The 16,905-nt window shown below is 35.9% G+C and overlaps 2 protein-coding genes across 3 annotated transcripts; one reads left to right on the forward strand and one right to left on the reverse strand.

The window, feature by feature from the left end:
- Positions 1-549: 549 nt before the first annotated feature.
- Positions 550-1,976, reverse strand: LOC111280850 (uncharacterized). Of its 2 annotated transcripts, XM_089757466.1 has the most exons (2): positions 1,691-1,976; positions 550-1,537 (listed from the first exon to the last, which is right to left on the reverse strand). In XM_089757466.1, exon 2 carries the CDS (start codon positions 1,478-1,480, stop codon positions 890-892), a length of 591 nt encoding a protein of 196 aa, XP_089613592.1. In that variant the 5' UTR covers positions 1,481-1,537; positions 1,691-1,976; the 3' UTR covers positions 550-889. The 2 variants fall into 2 exon arrangements, with proteins under 2 accessions (XP_089613592.1, XP_022724103.1); XM_022868368.2 differs by having other exon boundaries at positions 748-1,714.
- Positions 1,977-4,752: 2,776 nt separating this feature from the next.
- Positions 4,753-16,679, forward strand: LOC111280849 (plastid-lipid-associated protein, chloroplastic-like). The gene is made up of 3 exons (XM_022868367.2): positions 4,753-5,515; positions 15,662-15,857; positions 16,154-16,679. The coding sequence occupies exons 1-3, from the start codon at positions 5,046-5,048 to the stop codon at positions 16,466-16,468; spliced, it is 981 nt and encodes a 326-aa protein (XP_022724102.1). The 5' UTR covers positions 4,753-5,045; the 3' UTR covers positions 16,469-16,679.
- The last annotated feature ends 226 nt before the right edge of the window (positions 16,680-16,905 follow it).

Genomic DNA, 16,905 nt, shown 5'->3' on the forward strand with positions numbered 1-16,905 from the left:
CCATCTTTGACTCTGGAGATATAGACCTTTACACTGGCATATTGGGCAATTGTTTAAACAAGCCAATATTTTTTAGTGCTGATTAAGCCCATTGAAGCAGGTTGAGCCTGCTTGAAGGATTGGCTATAACAAAGGTCCAAATCTATGCATCCATAGCATACAATATAATGAGTTCGATAGGTTTTGGACACTGAATGTTCTCTCTGAGGACTTCGTTTTGAGCCCATTGAAGTAGTTTATTGATATAGCATATTGTTTTTGTTGAAAAAGTTTGATCACAACCTAAATTTGGATGAGCGGTTAGCTTTCACAAGAAACATGTTTTAAAGTAAGATATTAACCTTGTTAATTTTAGCTATGACTTGTGGGTTGTGAGGGATATATGATGTATGCACGTTGTAATACTAATTCCATAAATATATAAATGTTACTACATGTATATGCCTCAACTCTTAATCAGATGGTCACATTCACAGACACCATTAATTATTATTCACATGCCCTGTAGAGTACCAAAGAATCTACATGCTTTGGAGGAAACAGGAAAATAAATCCTAACCTTTTCATTGCTATATATAGCATCCAAGAAATTGATTTAAAATTAAACAGTAATTACCGTATTTTTGGCAAACAAATTGGCAAAAGAAGAGTGGAAATAATAGTAGCATATTGGGAAAAAACCATAATAAGACTTTCAAATTTTAAGTAAGCAGTGATATAGAATAGAATATCCCTTTCCTGTAATAAAGTAAATTCCCTTATCAGCCTCATCCTCTAATATCTGATGATATCCAGGCCCCATCACCATCATCATCATCATCATCATCCGTTCACCATCACCATCATCATAATAATCGTCGGAGAGGGAAGAGGGTAGACTGACTGATCCTTAGAAAATGTCAAGAATCTCGAGGATTGAACGGTTGCAGAGGGGACAAGACCCTCGATTCAACCACAGTTCCCTCGAACACACCCTGCAAAAAGTGTGTCCACATGGGATAAACGCCGCACCTTTCTTCCTCCCCATGCACACGCAGCACATTGAATCACTCCCCATCTCCACGCAACCTTTCTCCTCCTCCTCCTCGCCGCAGCCGTCAGCTTCCTCCAACAACCTCATCAATGACACCCTAAGTGGCGTCCCGGGCGATCTAATCCGCTCATTACTTGTCGGCCCTACGTTACCTTCCTCCGTTTCTTGCGCTGCCCGAAAACGTCGCTCGGCTGCTAAAGCCGCGGCCAGATTCATAGCTGATGAAACCGGAGCCGGATTAACGCAATCTGGATCCGGATTATAATCCGAATTCGTTGCTTCTACTCGTTCCTGTTGTTGCTCTTGTTCTTCAACCTCAACTTCATCGTCTTCTCTGACGCTCATGGTCGTTGACCCGAAACCCCAGGTGGCTCCACAACAGCCCATGACTTTAAATCCTAGCCTTTCTTTGAAACTCCTCCTCCTTTCTCTATCTACACTGTCCATTTCTTCTGTCTGAAATGTTAGGATTGTTCTTGCTTTCCTCTCCGTCTGCAACGATTCCTGCAATATCACACTGAGTTGACTCATTTTGTTTAACCCGAATATTGCAAATGCAAATACAAAGCAAACCCAGAAAACAACTAGCTAGGTAGAATAGAAGAACGAATTTAAACAAAGGAAAAGAGTGTGAAGATGGTTAAGAAGGAGGCATACAGCAGGCGATGGATATCCCGTGAGTTTATCACTTGAAACAAACAATAAAGAGAATCCCACCTCTGGCGTTGATTCACAGCAGTGAAAATGACAGAACAAAACAAAATGGCTTCTAAAAAAACCTGCTTTTGCAAAGCATAGAGCGTGATAAATAGCAGTAGTACTTCATAATCATAGCCTCTTCTTCGTCATTGAAAAAGATTTTCCTTTTCAAGTTTCAGTAGGAAAGGACGAGGACAAAATAGAAGAAGAGCAAGCATGCAAAAGAAAGAAAGAAAAGGAGGGTGCTTGGGAATGGACATTGAAGGGGTTCCTTATGAATGGCTTTTCTTGGAGTTGGAGCAAAAGATCAGAACTTTGGGGGGGAGGGGTGCTTAATTTTGGATTTTTGATTATTGATGTTAATTGGTGAGGGCAGGGTTTAATTACTGAGATTAGTAGTAATAGTACTAATTTTGATGAATAAATGAATGAATTAGTTAAACTTAAAATGTGAGGTTTTTGTTTTGTAGTAATTACGACAACGTGTTTGCGGCCAAAAGGGTCGCTGAAGCCGGCGTGGCAACCGGGTCTCCCCCAAGTATTTTGTTTTGCATGTAAATACCTTGTTCTTTCGTTTTCCTTTAGTTTTGTTTTGTTTTTATTTTTTATTTTTTGTAAATAAATACCTTTCTTGTTCTAAATCTTTAATGAAAATTCTCAAAGTACTACTTAACTATAACGTATTTAGATGTTGATAACCTAATATTATTAAAAAAATCACTCATTTTATAAAAAGTTGATTAATACTTCTTATAAGAGTTGTTTTTATACATACAAATAAGTGGCATGTGATTCAAATAAAACTAATAATTTGAATTATATTACTTGTAAATAAAAATTCATTTTTTATTTGCTTTCGTGCTTTTAGCTAAGATTTTTTTTTTTTATACGTTTAGACTTTCAGATATATGTATAGTGGCTTTAACTTGAATGTACAAGCCTTGCTTCTATGAATTACCATAAGCATGTTTGTTTACTTTTTTAATTGTGTAATTAAAGCTAAAGCCATAAAAGGCTCGAGCTTAATTCGCTTGAGTTGTAGAAAAAGTTTTGATAGGGATGCAAGTGATCTTCCCTCCACTCTTTGAATTATAATAATTTTTATATTTTAAAAGTCCAAACCCTCTCTCTAGATTTAGATATACAATGCAGCAATAATCTATCAGTTTGTAATCAGGTGAAGCTCATATGAGCTGTCAGCTGTGCTAATCCTCTTCTCCTGTGAGATTCAAACTTCATATCATCGTCCTAATCATTATTAACCAAACAGTAATAATGAGAATTTTGGTTATAAAATTCAAATTCTTGTCCCCTAAATATAGTCAAATCTACTATCTTTTTATTACTTTCAAGTCAATTAAAAGAAACATAGATTGGTCCATCAATTTCAAAGCAACTATGTAGCTAGCCTCCACATGGACGCCACCAACATAAAGATACAAAGGCATCTATCTCCCTTACCTCACCGACCTTAGATATGGCCCACTATCAGAGTATAATATAATTTTAAATGCCCTCATGCTGCACATGATCGATCAGGCTGTGCCACCTTGGGAAAGAGCTCTCAATCCCAAGTTCTTTCTTCCTTTCCATTACAAATCTAAGTCATCAAACTAGATTTTAATAATTTTCATTCTAAGCAGGCCAATGAAACAAGTCAAGCATGCATGACTTTCATTTTGTCTTTAAACATTTATAATTTGTCTCATCTGATTAGTATTAATAACTTGATATTTCATATGTGTACCAATCAGGAAAAAGGAAAAACCAAAAAGCAGTAAAATTTACAGACGAATTTCATATTCTGCCATGAGTGTTCCACATGGATTATTCCATTACCTTGATGAGAAGAAAACTCAAATGTTTTCCAATTAGAAAATTAGAATCTTCAATTTACCGTCAACCCCACAGAAATTTAACTTGTTTGTTGTCATCTTTATTCTCTAATCTTTCAATATTTACCATTAGCATATTGCTACTGCAGAACCCATGTGATTAGTGAGACAGATCTTCTGCGTTGACTGGACTGTTTACAAGGAACCAATCAAGCTAAAAGCTGCAACTTTCCTGATCCCCGCTTCTACCATTGCTTTCCTCAAGTCAGCTGCACGATCTCATCTCTCCTTATCAGCATTTATATGCTACACTATGCTAGCTACAATGTTGTGGCTGCAAAACTGAAGCATCAGCTTAAAATGGCAGTCATTAAAACCCAGTTGCATCAGTCAAAAGGCCTGTTCTATCCAAAAGATCTACCATACACCCATAGTTTTCCATTATTGGCACAATGCCATATTAACACGACATTCATTGAAAGAATTCTGAACCCAAATCCACTCTCTTGGAACCAGCACAAGCCGTAAGAACTGCAACTAATATAACCTCATTCGGACACACTTCCCCCACCTTCATCTTCTCAAACAAGTCCAAAGCCTCCTTTTCTCTGCCATTACATGCAAGCGAAGTATAAGTGAACAACGAAATGGCTTTATGTATGAGATAGGTTCTTATGAAGGGGTTGTAAAGGAGGCTGGTTTTCGATTTTGAAGTAGTATATGAAACCTTACAGGCGTTGTAATGCCGGCCGTTTCATGCTTATATAGTTTGGGGGAGGGTTGAAGAACAAAAGCCAAAATGGACCAAGGTAAGATGAATCATTGGGTCTTATGGCCCTTTTGGTATGTGCTAGTGAGGCCACCAGCAAGGTACTATTGCACCAATCCTATGGGCTATGGCCACATTTTTCTCCATCCATAGTTGCATATTTGCATTAAAAATTTATATGCTTCGGTCATCAAAAAAATCTGTGGCTTGATTTCTGAATTGATCGGTTATGAAAAACCACATCCACGTATTTTTATACATAGATGATTTATTCTGCTTCATGATGCGTAGGGTTTTCAACATAACCAATATCAGTAGTGGAAATGGCTTAAGAGATATTTTAGAAATAGAAGCTTACGGAGTTGGCTCAGAAGCCAATTAAGGCAATAACTTGCCCATGCTATCTGCCCTAACACACGGTTACTAAATTCGATTAGGATACCAAATCGGCAAATCCTTCCCTGCCTGACACTGCCTGCGTACGTGTCAAAAAACATGGATAGTATCTATGCAAAACAAACATAGATCGAGGATAAAATGGTCATTTACCATTGTTTTGGACAACTGTATAGGAAGTACACCTATGCTTTCTTGTTTTTGTCATCGTCTAATCTGTGTTGTCAATAGATATTAAATCCCCCATCTTTCAGTCTGTGTTCACCAAGCCTCTGTTTCTCTGTAAATTTTACAACTTTAAAACCCAAAAACCATGGCTACACTTTCTCAATTGAATATCTTTCCATGCAAGGCCTTCCAAACAACTGTAAAACACAATAAGTTAACCTCAAAACCTTCAATTCTGCCTCTGAATTGTATCAAAACAACTCAGAGTTTGATCAACAAATCTCAATTTTTGACCAAACAATCAATCCCGGAAGGACCCGTTTTCCAGGTCCGTGCTGTGGAAGGTGAGGAATGGGTCCCAGACAAGGAGGAGGAGCCAGTAACAGAGAGTCTTGGAGTGGCAGTGGCAGAGGAGGAGAAGCCTAAAGAAGTGGTGGAAATCGAGGGCTTGAAGAGAGCTTTGGTAGATTCATTTTATGGGACTAATCGTGGCTTGACAGTTACGAGTGAGACGAGAGCTGAGATTGTTGAGCTTATAACTCAGCTGGAGGCCAAGAACCCAACTCCAGCACCAACTGAGGCTTTGCCCCTGCTCAATGGCAAATGGATTCTCGCGTAAGTTCTCTGTCTTGTTGCTAACAAAATGTTGGTAAAGAAACTAGAATTATGAGCTATTTTACCCATGGCTGATTGAACTTGGTTCATAGAATTATATGTAGCCTAGACTGCCTAGTTAGGCTATTGTTAAAAATACTCTCTCTCTCTCTCTCTCTCTCCATATATATATATATATATATATATATATATATATATATATATATGTCATCGCGGAGATAGGAAATTCGAAATTTTCTTCTTAAGTTTGGTTAATCATTTCTTTGTTGTTGAAGGCAAAATATATACGCAAATCGGTTATTTTGTTGATATTATGAACTCTAAGCTGTCAACACATCATGCAGCAACATGATCTGACCTCATAGGCCTTCTGCAATAACTGAAAAATGGTCATGGTAATCTTATGGTCTTTACTTTGTCTAGGTTAGGTTTCTTTTTAATATTCAATAGTTTGGACATCCTATTAGTATAAGATGTTCAATCAGCCTAATCCTTCTGCATCTTTACCTTTTAGCTGTGGAGTCGCCTCTATAACCAGTTCCTTCTAAGTCTAGTTGATCGACCACTTGGGTAACCGCAGTCTGATCTGTTCCTGAGTTGTGTGATATATGAGCAAAAGGCACTAAATAGGTACATAAAAGAGCTAAAAGAAAGATATAATGATCTGGTTTGTAAAATCATTGGTTCTCTTGGAATTTGCATGTGGTTTCCTGCATATGAAAGAAGCTAAAGAAAACTATGAAAAGATCAAAAAAAAAAAAGCACAAGTGGTATAAGACTCTCTTATCGGGTGGGGCAATCTAATGCCGATGTGATTTTTTTTTTTTTTTTGATAAGTATTGTGTTCATTATCCAAGAAGCAGTAAACTGCTACAAAAAAAATGTACAGCTGTTCCAATATTTACATTTCAAACATATCCCATTACTCTTAACCTGACTACCTATTTGATTTGCTTTAAGTCTGTGCCAGTTTACTTTTGGCTGCCTTTGTCTTATTTCATCCCACACCTTAGCAACTAAATAACCTAACCCCTTGGTTTGCCATATCGCTGCACCCATGCTATCCATAATGAGCCAGCTTGTGTGAAAATAGACCATAGCAATCTAAGCATGTAAGCTTTGTTCTAGTTTTCTACATCTTTTAGTCCTAAGCCCCTCTCAAACTTAGGCTTACACACTGTCTACCACTTTACCCTTGCTCCCTTAGCTGTATCTTCTTGACCTTTCCATAAAAAAGCAAAGCATAGCTGATTAATCTTTTTAATGATCTTCTTAGGCAATATAATATGTCTGCACCAATAATTGTGTGGGCTAAATATAACAAACCGAATCAACTGCATTCTACCAGCATAAGATAGATGCCTTGTTGCCCAGTTGTGTATTCTAGCTGTGATTTTTTCCATTAACGAGGTGCAATCTGTCATGGTGAGCTTGCGTGTGACCAGTGGCACTCCTAAATATCTGATCGGGAAAGAACGCAACTTAAAACCTGTTGCTTGTAAAATTTATTCTAGCTCTGCTCTTTGAATCCCCGAGCAAAATATCTCACTTTTTTTACAATTTGATTGAAGTCCAAAAAATGTGTAAAATAGCTATAAAACATTTGGATACTGTATTGTTATTATTATATTATCATATTTTATTATAGTATCTTCTTGTTGTTGTTATTATTATTATTATTATTATTATTCTTTCCTTTTTTGCACAATTTGCATTTGAACAAAGGAAACTGAAATTGGAGGTCAACTAAATCCGAGAAATCCAATATGCATGATTAGTCAGAATCAAATTCAGGGGTTTTTTTGGACAAATTAGCAAAAACTTAGCCTAGAATCATGCTTGGGTAGAACTCAATCCCTCGATTCAAGCCTGGATTGGTTTTGTTCGATCCCTAGAATTTCTACTAAAAACAGCTTATAAATTGGACAGCTCTTAGAGAACATGCATGGTTGATTTTTGGGAACCGGGAATTGCTGAAAAAAATCTAGTTGTTGCAACTTTGGAAAAGGGTTTATGGGATTTTGATTTTAAATTTTCTGGAATTTTGGGTTTGGATTTGGACTTCTGAAGGTTAAGATTAAATTTCTGGAAAGGTTTTGAAGAAATCTGTAAAAATTTGGAAATTCTTGGGTGTTTTTGAAAAATGTGGGTTTTTGGGATGAACTTTAAATTTTCCGACAATGTTTGAATTTTTCGGTGAGAGAGAGTAGGGAACTTCTGAGAAAAAACTGAGGAGTGTAGCTATTATAGTGTCTTAAAACGATGCTATTATGAAGATCCTAGACCTGTTCGTGACCCATTGACCAGTGTGTCGACCCGCACTCTGCCTAACCCAATCGCAGGTTTTTTTATTTTTATTTTATTTTTTGATTTTAATTTTTATTTATTTTATATTTTTAGTTTTTTTGTTTTATTTTCAATTTTTTATTTTATTTTACTGATTTTTATTATTTATTAAATATTTTGCGAAAATTCATTTTTATTTTTGGAAAACTAAATTAAAAAAAAACCAAAAAACCAAAAAATCTTTTCAAATAAATTCATGAATCTTTCTAAACTATTGGAGAATTTTTATGGATTTAAATTTTATGAAATCCATAGAACTATTGAAAAATTTCATAAATAAATTTCAAAAAAATAAAAAAATAATTTTTGTCCTACTAGACTATTGGATGATTGCTTTCTAAATTAAGTCTTACCAAACTATTGGGAGACTTAATGAACTTTTTCAAAAGAATAAAATTTTTATAAATATTTTTAATAAAATCTTACAAAACTATTGGGAGATCTGCCTCAAAGTAAATCCTACCAAATTATTGGAGGGCTTTACTAAATTTTTTTGAATAAAATACATTAATAAATCCAATGACGGAGTCTGTTCATGGTGGGACACTAGTTTCCATGAATACTTTTGAGGTAAGAGAATTATCTTAAATTACCACCAAACTATTGGGGTGATTTTAAGATTAATTTTTAATTTTAACTATTTTGATAAAATATAAACATATTTAAGGCTTGGATATTTTGAAATCAAACTAGTACCATCATTTGAATGTGCGCTTTGGGGGTGCTATAACTTTTTTCACACGTAACCGTACTCTCGAACTTAAAATTTGGTTTCGTGGATCAAAATTTACTATTTAAAGATATCTAAATCAATATTGGGACTCTTTTTTAAATGGGATAGATTCGATCAGGTGACTAATCACATCTAAACAGAAAAGATTGGTGGCGACTCCTCTAATCCATATCTAGCGGTAGGTCCACTGCTTATGATAGATGCTAAGAACAAAATTCAACTTCCCTTTTATGAATATTAGTAAATCATCCACGAAGCACAAATGTGTCAATTGTATCATCTTGTGCTTTGGATGATAGGAAAATATACCATATGAGCTTGCAATGTCCAGTAACCTTGATAGCACATTCATTACTATCATGAACAAGTATAGTGACATAGGATCCCTTTGTCTTACTCCCTTTGCACCTTTAAGTTATCCCACCAAACCTCTATTAATAGATAGAAAAAACATAGGTGAAGTGAGACAATTTTGATCCAGCCTACAAATCTTCTTGGAAAGCCATTACCTCAAGGCAGCAAGTAAAAACTCCCAGTGTATAGAATCAAAAACTTTCTTTAAATCTACCTTTATGGCACACCTTGGGGAAAGCATGGTTCTGTTATACCCTTTCACTAATTCTTGAGCCAGCGGCACATTCTCGGTGATGCTTTTTCCTTTTATAAAAGCATTTTGGCTTCTGCTAATAAGATTTGGCAAGTACCTTTGCATTCTGCTTGCTAGTATTCGGGTTATACCTTTGTAGATAACAGAATAGCATGAAATTGACCTGTAATTTGAAGTGCTAGTTGGGCTTTGACATTTAGGTACTAATGTTATTATAGTAGAGTTAAAGGTAGGTAACAATTCTTGAGTGTTGAAGAAGTACATTATTGCTACTGTTACATCTCCTTCTACTATACTCCAAGCTAATATAAAGAATTATGCATTATAACCATCTAGCCCTGGTGCCTTATCACTATGCTGGCAAAGTATGGCTTCCTTTACCTCTTCTACAGTAACATCTTGGATAAGACTGTTTGTTGTTCTTCAATCAAGTAACCTTGAAGAATATCTGCAATTAACCCCTTCAAGCAGCCTTCAACTTTAGTATCCTTTGTTCCCAACAGTTTTCTGAAAAACCCCACAGCCTCTTTAGAAATCTGAAAGAATGTGACCAGCCTTCTATTGTCACTGTTATATAACACCCTAATAGTGCTACTTTTTTGCTTAATTGCCATCGTTTTATTGAAGAACCTTGTGTTTTGGTCCCTTTCTTGTATCCATTGGATCTTGGATTTTTGTTTCCATAGGCTCTTCTCATATTTCAACAAATTTTGAAGCTCTAGTAAAAGCCTCTTCTCCTTTTCAACATCAACACTTGATGGTTGCATTAGTGCTGCATCTGCACCTCTGCTAGTTCCTCTCTTTTTCTTTTAGTTTTCTCTGTCAAGTCACCAAACTATGTAAAATTTTACCTCTTTAGCTCCGGCTTTAATCTTTTTAACTTCTTGTGCAATATAATCATAGGTTTCCTAGTGGTTTGCACTTTCTATGACTCCTCTACTATCTTCAAAAAATCTAGATACCTTATCCAAAAATTGAAAAACTTGAATGGCTTTGGTAGGAACTGCCTTGGGACGTTCAACTTAATCAAAGTTGGGCAATGGTCTGAAACTTTAGGTGGAAGGAATTCAACTATCAAGTTTGGCCATTGTAAAAGCCATGCATCATTTATTAGAACTCTATCCAACTTTCTAGATAGTCTATGGTTACTCCACGTGAATAACAGCCCCGTGTATGAGTGATCCAATACAGCTAGCTTCTGAATACACTCCTGTAATTCTTTAGTACTTGAGCTTGCTATCTGGGAGCCATTATAGTAAAAACTTTCCATATGATGGGCTATCACATTGAAATCTCATGCTAATATCTTTGAGCTGCTATCAACTACACTTTGGAGTGAGATCAAATCTGTCCGTAATCTCCTTCATTCTCCCTCACTGTTGTATCCATAAATGGCAGTAAGATATATCACTTGTGTCCCATACATGATTTTATAAGTGATTCTTTGCTCACTATCTGTGACTTAACTCCACATGCAATTCAGACTTCCATAGCAGCCATATTTGACCATTATAAGCTGTAGAGTAATTGCTGCAGGGAGATCAACCAGGAAAATGAGTTTTCAAGACTTGTAGCATATTTTTTTGCTTTATTCTAGTTTCTAACAAACATGGTACATCAACTTGAGCTCAGCTAATCCTACCTACAATCTCCTTTTGCTTCAGAGGAGCATTAAGCCCTCTGACATTCCAACTAAGGATGTTCATAAGGAAAGAGAATAAGAGGATATAACTCTTAAGGTGGATAGATCAACCTTGACTTTTTTTCCCCTTTATCAATAGGTCCTCGTTTCTTATTCTTCAATTGCTTCATTAAGTCTGCAACTCTAGCTGATGCTGCCCTTTCTTTCCTTGGTGGGTTGATAACTGGCTCAATTTTCTTTGTCTCTTAAGATTTTGCCTTTGCTAGGTCCACTTGAGCATCATCATTCATTTTATCATTCTCAACTATTGTTTCCAATAGAGCAAATCTGTTTGCTAAAGCAGAATGCACAACTTGTTCTGCCTCAATTCTGGCATTTTCCAATGCAACCACCTACTTTTCTTCTTTTCTGAATTCTTTCATTGGTTTATTATTTTGTTTCTTTGGCTGCCACACCTTTGTTTTTGTAGCAATTAGCTTATTCATACAAACTTTATCTGAATGCCTAAATATATAGCAGCATTGACACCATGGAGGCATCCATGGTACCTCTACCAATATTAAAACAAGTGTTCCATTTCCTAGCATCACATTTATGAATCAAGGGACCTCAATATTTGCCTCCGTCTCCACATTAATCTTTGCATAAGCTAGCCTCTCACAATTTGCTGTAATTTTATCCATGTACAATGGTACACCAATGGCACTCACTATATAGCATAGCCCTTTCTTTGTGTATAGCTCCAATGACACATTATTCAAATGTATCCAAACAGGTAACCTGTTCATTTGAAACTCCAAACTTTTCATCTCTCGTTCCTATTTCCAAACTATAATAGGCTTGTTCTGAATATGCCAAGACCTTGATTCTAGTACTGTATCACAATCCAGCTCAGAAGAGAATTGTAATAAGAACAAGTTATTCCCTGTTGGTTTGATCATAACCATTCCTTCTTTTCTCCGCAAGATACTAACTAGTCACTGAAATTGGTTAAACTTAGGTGCCTTACCAATAAATTGAGCCACCAGTGAGTTTCGCCATTGATGCACTCCTTCTTCAAAAACATTATACGATGGCTTTATCAAGATTTTTTCATTTTCCTTCTATGGGGGAAAAAATTACAGCAATTGATTTTTCGACATCGAGAAAAGATTTCTCCAATCTACAGCTATCTTTTGTTCAAAAGCTCCATCTGTGAGGCCTGCATTGCTAGTATTTGATGATCCTTCCATGTCTACCCCCTAAATTGACAAAATGATAATGGTAAGAAAATGAGCTGTTCGGCAAGAAAATAAGTGGTTCAACGAGAAAATTGGTAGTTAAAAAAGAAAATTGACAGTTTAAAATGAAGAAGATGATAGTTGGGTGAGAAAATCTTCAACACAAGAGAGACCCACTCATGTGAGTTGAGAGAATTTTCCCTATCCCCTCTATCTATATTTTTTATCTCTACTTGCTTCTCTTTTGCTATCTCCTTTTAGGGCTTGTTCTTTGTAAAAGTGTGAAGTTTGGACTGAAGTAAAAAATAATGCCGATGTGATTTGTTATGGATCTGCCCTTCAGTTTGTTTTATACATCCAAAAAGAAGTTGTTGAAAGATTGCTTTCAGGAATAACATTATATTTGGAGAAATTAAATAAAGAGAAGCTTGGGGGTGTATTTGTTGCTTCTTAAATGAACTGATGTTAATAGAAGTTCATGTTGCTACTTGATAGGAATTGCTTGTTGGGATTTGCTTTGAATCTCATAATCCCACATCGAAAGTTATAAGAATTTTGAGTTTATTTTGTATCACACATCGAGAGTTTAGTAAAGGTATAAGGGATTTTACCTTTGTAAATGAGATATTTTGGTTTTAGTTTAGTAATCCAATATAGTTAGATACCAAGAGAATAGCTAGGTGAGTAGGTTATTAAAATGGTATAATTGAATTTTGGGTTAAGTTTTAAGTAATGAGTTTTTGGTAACTTTTCTCATTCCAAAAGTCCCTCAATTGTAAAAATTTATTTGATAGTGGATTAAGATTTATTTGATAGTGGATTAAGTTTGGAGTAGGCTACTTTGAGTTGGGCCAAAACAAATATATTTGTGTGTTCTTATTCTTGATTTGAGCTTGCTAGTTTGTTTGTGGGTGCTAAGTATGTGTATTGATTTTTCAACAAGTGGTACTATAGTAAGGTTCGTAGGAAGAAGAGAGCGAGGTTCGAGGCAAGGCCAAGAGATCATGAAGCAAGTGTTTCAAGATATCTGAAGAAAGTTGACAAAGTACGATTCAAGATCTCTTAGTATAATACGAGTTGGATCAGCATTAGAAAGTAGTAAGTCTGAGGAAATGTCTGACGGTAATTGAAATAGAATTTAGAAGAAAGCTATTAGTACTATTAGATTGGTGCTAGTGCCAGAGGTAAAGTATAGTGTGTTGATTGAGAGTATTCTGAAGAGTTTATGGGATAAGCTTGAGGGTATTTACACTCTAACAGATTATGTTTGAAGATAGATCTGTATTATCTGAAAATGAAAGAAGGTACGAGTCTTTATAATCACTTGAATGAGTTTAATAGATTGGTTTCTCAATTGTTGGTAGTTTCTGTTGATGAGTTAGAAGATGAAGAGAAGTCTTTAATTTTGCTATCATCTTTGCCCAAGTCTTATGGACCTTTAATTCAGACTTTGTTGGTGAGCAGGTCTACTTTGAAGTTGGATGATGTCATTGCCCCTGTTGCCTGAGAACGAAAGGTTTATGGGAACACAAAACTCATCACTTGGAGGGAATACACTAGCTATAGAGAGTTTTGATTGAAGGAGGACTCAAAAGAGGATTGATGAATCAAGAGGGAGATCCAAGTCAACAGACAGAGATTACAGTGACATAGAATATTATTATTGTGGTGAAAAAGGACATATCCAAGTGTGCTGCAAGAAACTGAGAAGGGATATGGCTGCTTTCAAAAGGGCGAATGATGAGGAGAAATCGGATGAAGGAAAGAGTGATATTGTTGTTGTTGTGTCTGATGATGATGATGATGTCATTTTAACGACTTGTGTGGATGAAACTCAGATTTTGAAAGTTGATAAAAGTTGGATTTTAGATTCAGCTACTGCGATTCATATTTGCAATGATAGGAATTGCTTTATAGAGTTGGATGAGAACGAAAAGTATGAAGATATTGTGGTTGTTAACAACGAAAAGGTGTAGATTCAAAGCATTAGGAGTGCTTGCCTTAGATCTCATCACGGTGTTGTTAGGATGCTTCATCATGTAAGGTATGTACCGAGTTGTAGCTACAATTTAATTGTTTTGGGTGAGTTAGCTTTTTGGAGGTACAAATACTATGGTAGTAATGATTCATTGAAAGTGTACAAGAAATGATTCATTGAAAGTGTACAAGAATGGTAGTGTGATTCTACAAGGGAATAGAGTCAAAATGGAGGCTCAGTTGTTGGGATTCTTGTGATTAAAGAAAAGAATAAAGGCAAGCGCGTCAACTTTGTTGATACTGTTGAAGTATTTGGAGATTCAAGTCAAGGGAGGATTTGTTGGGATTTACCTTGAATCTCATAATGAGTGATATATTGATATCCATACGGGTATGCGCTTTAGTGAGAGCAACGCGGATTACTAGTTACTAGTAATCCTTTCGTTATTGCCAAATCGATCGATAATCAATTTAAAAATGAAAAAAAAAAAGAGTCTTTTTTCTTTACTTTACTCTTTCTTTTCATTAAACTTTATACTTAATGATCCTGATATGAATCTAGATCATTATCAAGGTCAGAATTTATGGGAACAAATAAATAGAACAAATAAAAAACAAATAGCGGTAGGGATGGATATATCAGAAAATTGGACTTTTTTTATTCTTCCCTAATTTTTTTGTTTGGCTTTTCTGGAAAACAAAATACAAAAAAATGGGCATTTTATGTTATGGCGGATCAGCGAATTATTGGGCCGAGCTGGATTTGAACCAGCGTAGACATATTGCCAACGAATTTACAGTCCGTCCCCATTAACCGCTCGGGCATCGACCCAGGAAGAATCAATTATAGGTTTATTGATAATCCATGATCAACTTCCTTTCGTAGTACCCTACCCCCAGGGGAAGTCGAATCCCCGCTGCCTCCTTGAAAGAGAGATGTCCTGAACCGCTAGTTTTGAATTTGTCTTATATCTCACGTCGGGAGTTTAGTAAAGGTACAAGGGGTTTCACCTTTATAAATAAGATGTTTTGCTTTTAGTTTGGTAATCCTAGATAGTTAGATACCAAGAGAATAGTTAGGTGAGTAGGTTATTAAAAGAGTGTAATTGGGTTTTGGGTTAAAACTGTAATTGGGTTTTAGGAGTTTTTTATGGCTTTTCTCATTCCAAAAGTCTCTCAATTGTAAAGATTTATTTGATAGTGGATTAGGTTTGGAGTAGGTCATTTTGAGTTGGTCGAAACAAATATATTGTGTGTTTTTATTCTTGATTTGAGCTTGTTATTTTGTTTGAGTGCTGTGTATGTGTGTTGATTTCCCAACATTGCTTTCATAATGTTTTCATCAAACTTAGCTTTTCTCCTTTATTTGTTGCATTCCTCGGGAAGCTGCTTGGAAGTAACCATAAAGTACGATGTCAATATTGATTTTTGTTACCGATTATTAATAAGTCATGTTGCTATTACTATCTAGTCTCACCATATGATAGTTTAACAAAGTGGTTTAGTGGGTTTTGAAATGGATCAGAGAATAAAATTCCAGTTATACCACTAAGCAGCTTGTTTAATTCTTTCATGAGGCAATAGTGCATATTGATATTTGATATACTATATTGTGGTACAGGTACACATCTTTCCCAGGTCTGTTTCCATTGTTGTCAAGGGGTCAATTGCCATTAGTAAAGGTGGAGGAAATATCACAGACCATTGATGCTGAAAGTTTCACTGTGCAGAACTCTGTTCAGTTCTCTGGACCATTAGCCTCAAGTTCTATTAGCACAAATGCTAAGTTTGAGGTCCGAAGCCCCAAGCGAGTGCAGGTATGTTGCTTGGCTCACTTTTCTTCTGTTAAACTGATTTTGAAGTTGTTCTGTCTCTCACATTCAGCATTTGGAATGTAACTAAACTTATCTGTGTATCCAAAACTCATACAAAATAATTTTTGCGTTATACTTTTTCCTTTTTGAATGTCCTGCAATAGTTTTAATGGGCAGCTGAAGTTTATTTAATCATGACTATTTCTTTAGAAGAAACTGCTATGCTTGCTAATGCATTAAAGAAATTAAAGGTCTGGACGTAACCTAAAATTGCTTTTGTTTCTTTCTGTTCTGTGTAGATCAAGTTTCAAGAAGGCATAATTGGAACTCCCCAGCTGACAGACTCTATAGTCTTACCTGAAAATGTGGAATTTCTGGGACAAAAAATTGATCTCACTCCTATTAAAGGCTTGCTCACCTCTGTGCAAGACACGGCTTCCTCTGTTGCAAAGACAATTTCCAGCCAACCACCATTGAAGTTCTCGTTATCAAACAGCAATGCAGAATCATGGTTACTTACAACATATCTTGACGAAGAACTGCGAATTTCAAGAGGAGATGCTGGGAGTGTTTTTGTGCTCATCAAGGAGGGCAGTGCTCTCTTGACACCATGAACTAAACTTTAGATTCCTTTTCTTCTTTCTCCTTAGCTTTGCATCAGTCTTATCTATTCTCCTGGTTTCTGTTAGACTGATGTAAGAAAAATATGTAGGTAATAAACGGTCATGAAGTCTGTTTGTTTTAAGACTTGATTCTAAGTTGCTGTTCCAAAGTAAGGGAGAGTTGATATAATATTTTGAAGATATATATTTATCTTTTACTGAATGTTTGACTTTCATTCAATTAGAGCACCAAAGCGAACCTACGAAATTCTCTTTTCCCTTTCCATGTTTTCCCTTACGCCAGCCAAACACTTTAATTTTCTCTGACTTTTCCCAGGGCAGACACCCTTCATTGATGAATCAGTGAAAAAGCTTTGTGGTTTATTTTATGAGACATTCACGAGCCAGTTCTTAAGCCTCTTGAATTGAGCAAGTGCGTTGACATGGGA

This window comes from Durio zibethinus, chromosome 28 (genome assembly GCF_047325235.1).
Source record: "Durio zibethinus cultivar Kanyao isolate XHJ-2024 chromosome 28, ASM4732523v1, whole genome shotgun sequence".
Classification (NCBI taxonomy): domain Eukaryota; kingdom Viridiplantae; phylum Streptophyta; class Magnoliopsida; order Malvales; family Malvaceae; genus Durio; species Durio zibethinus.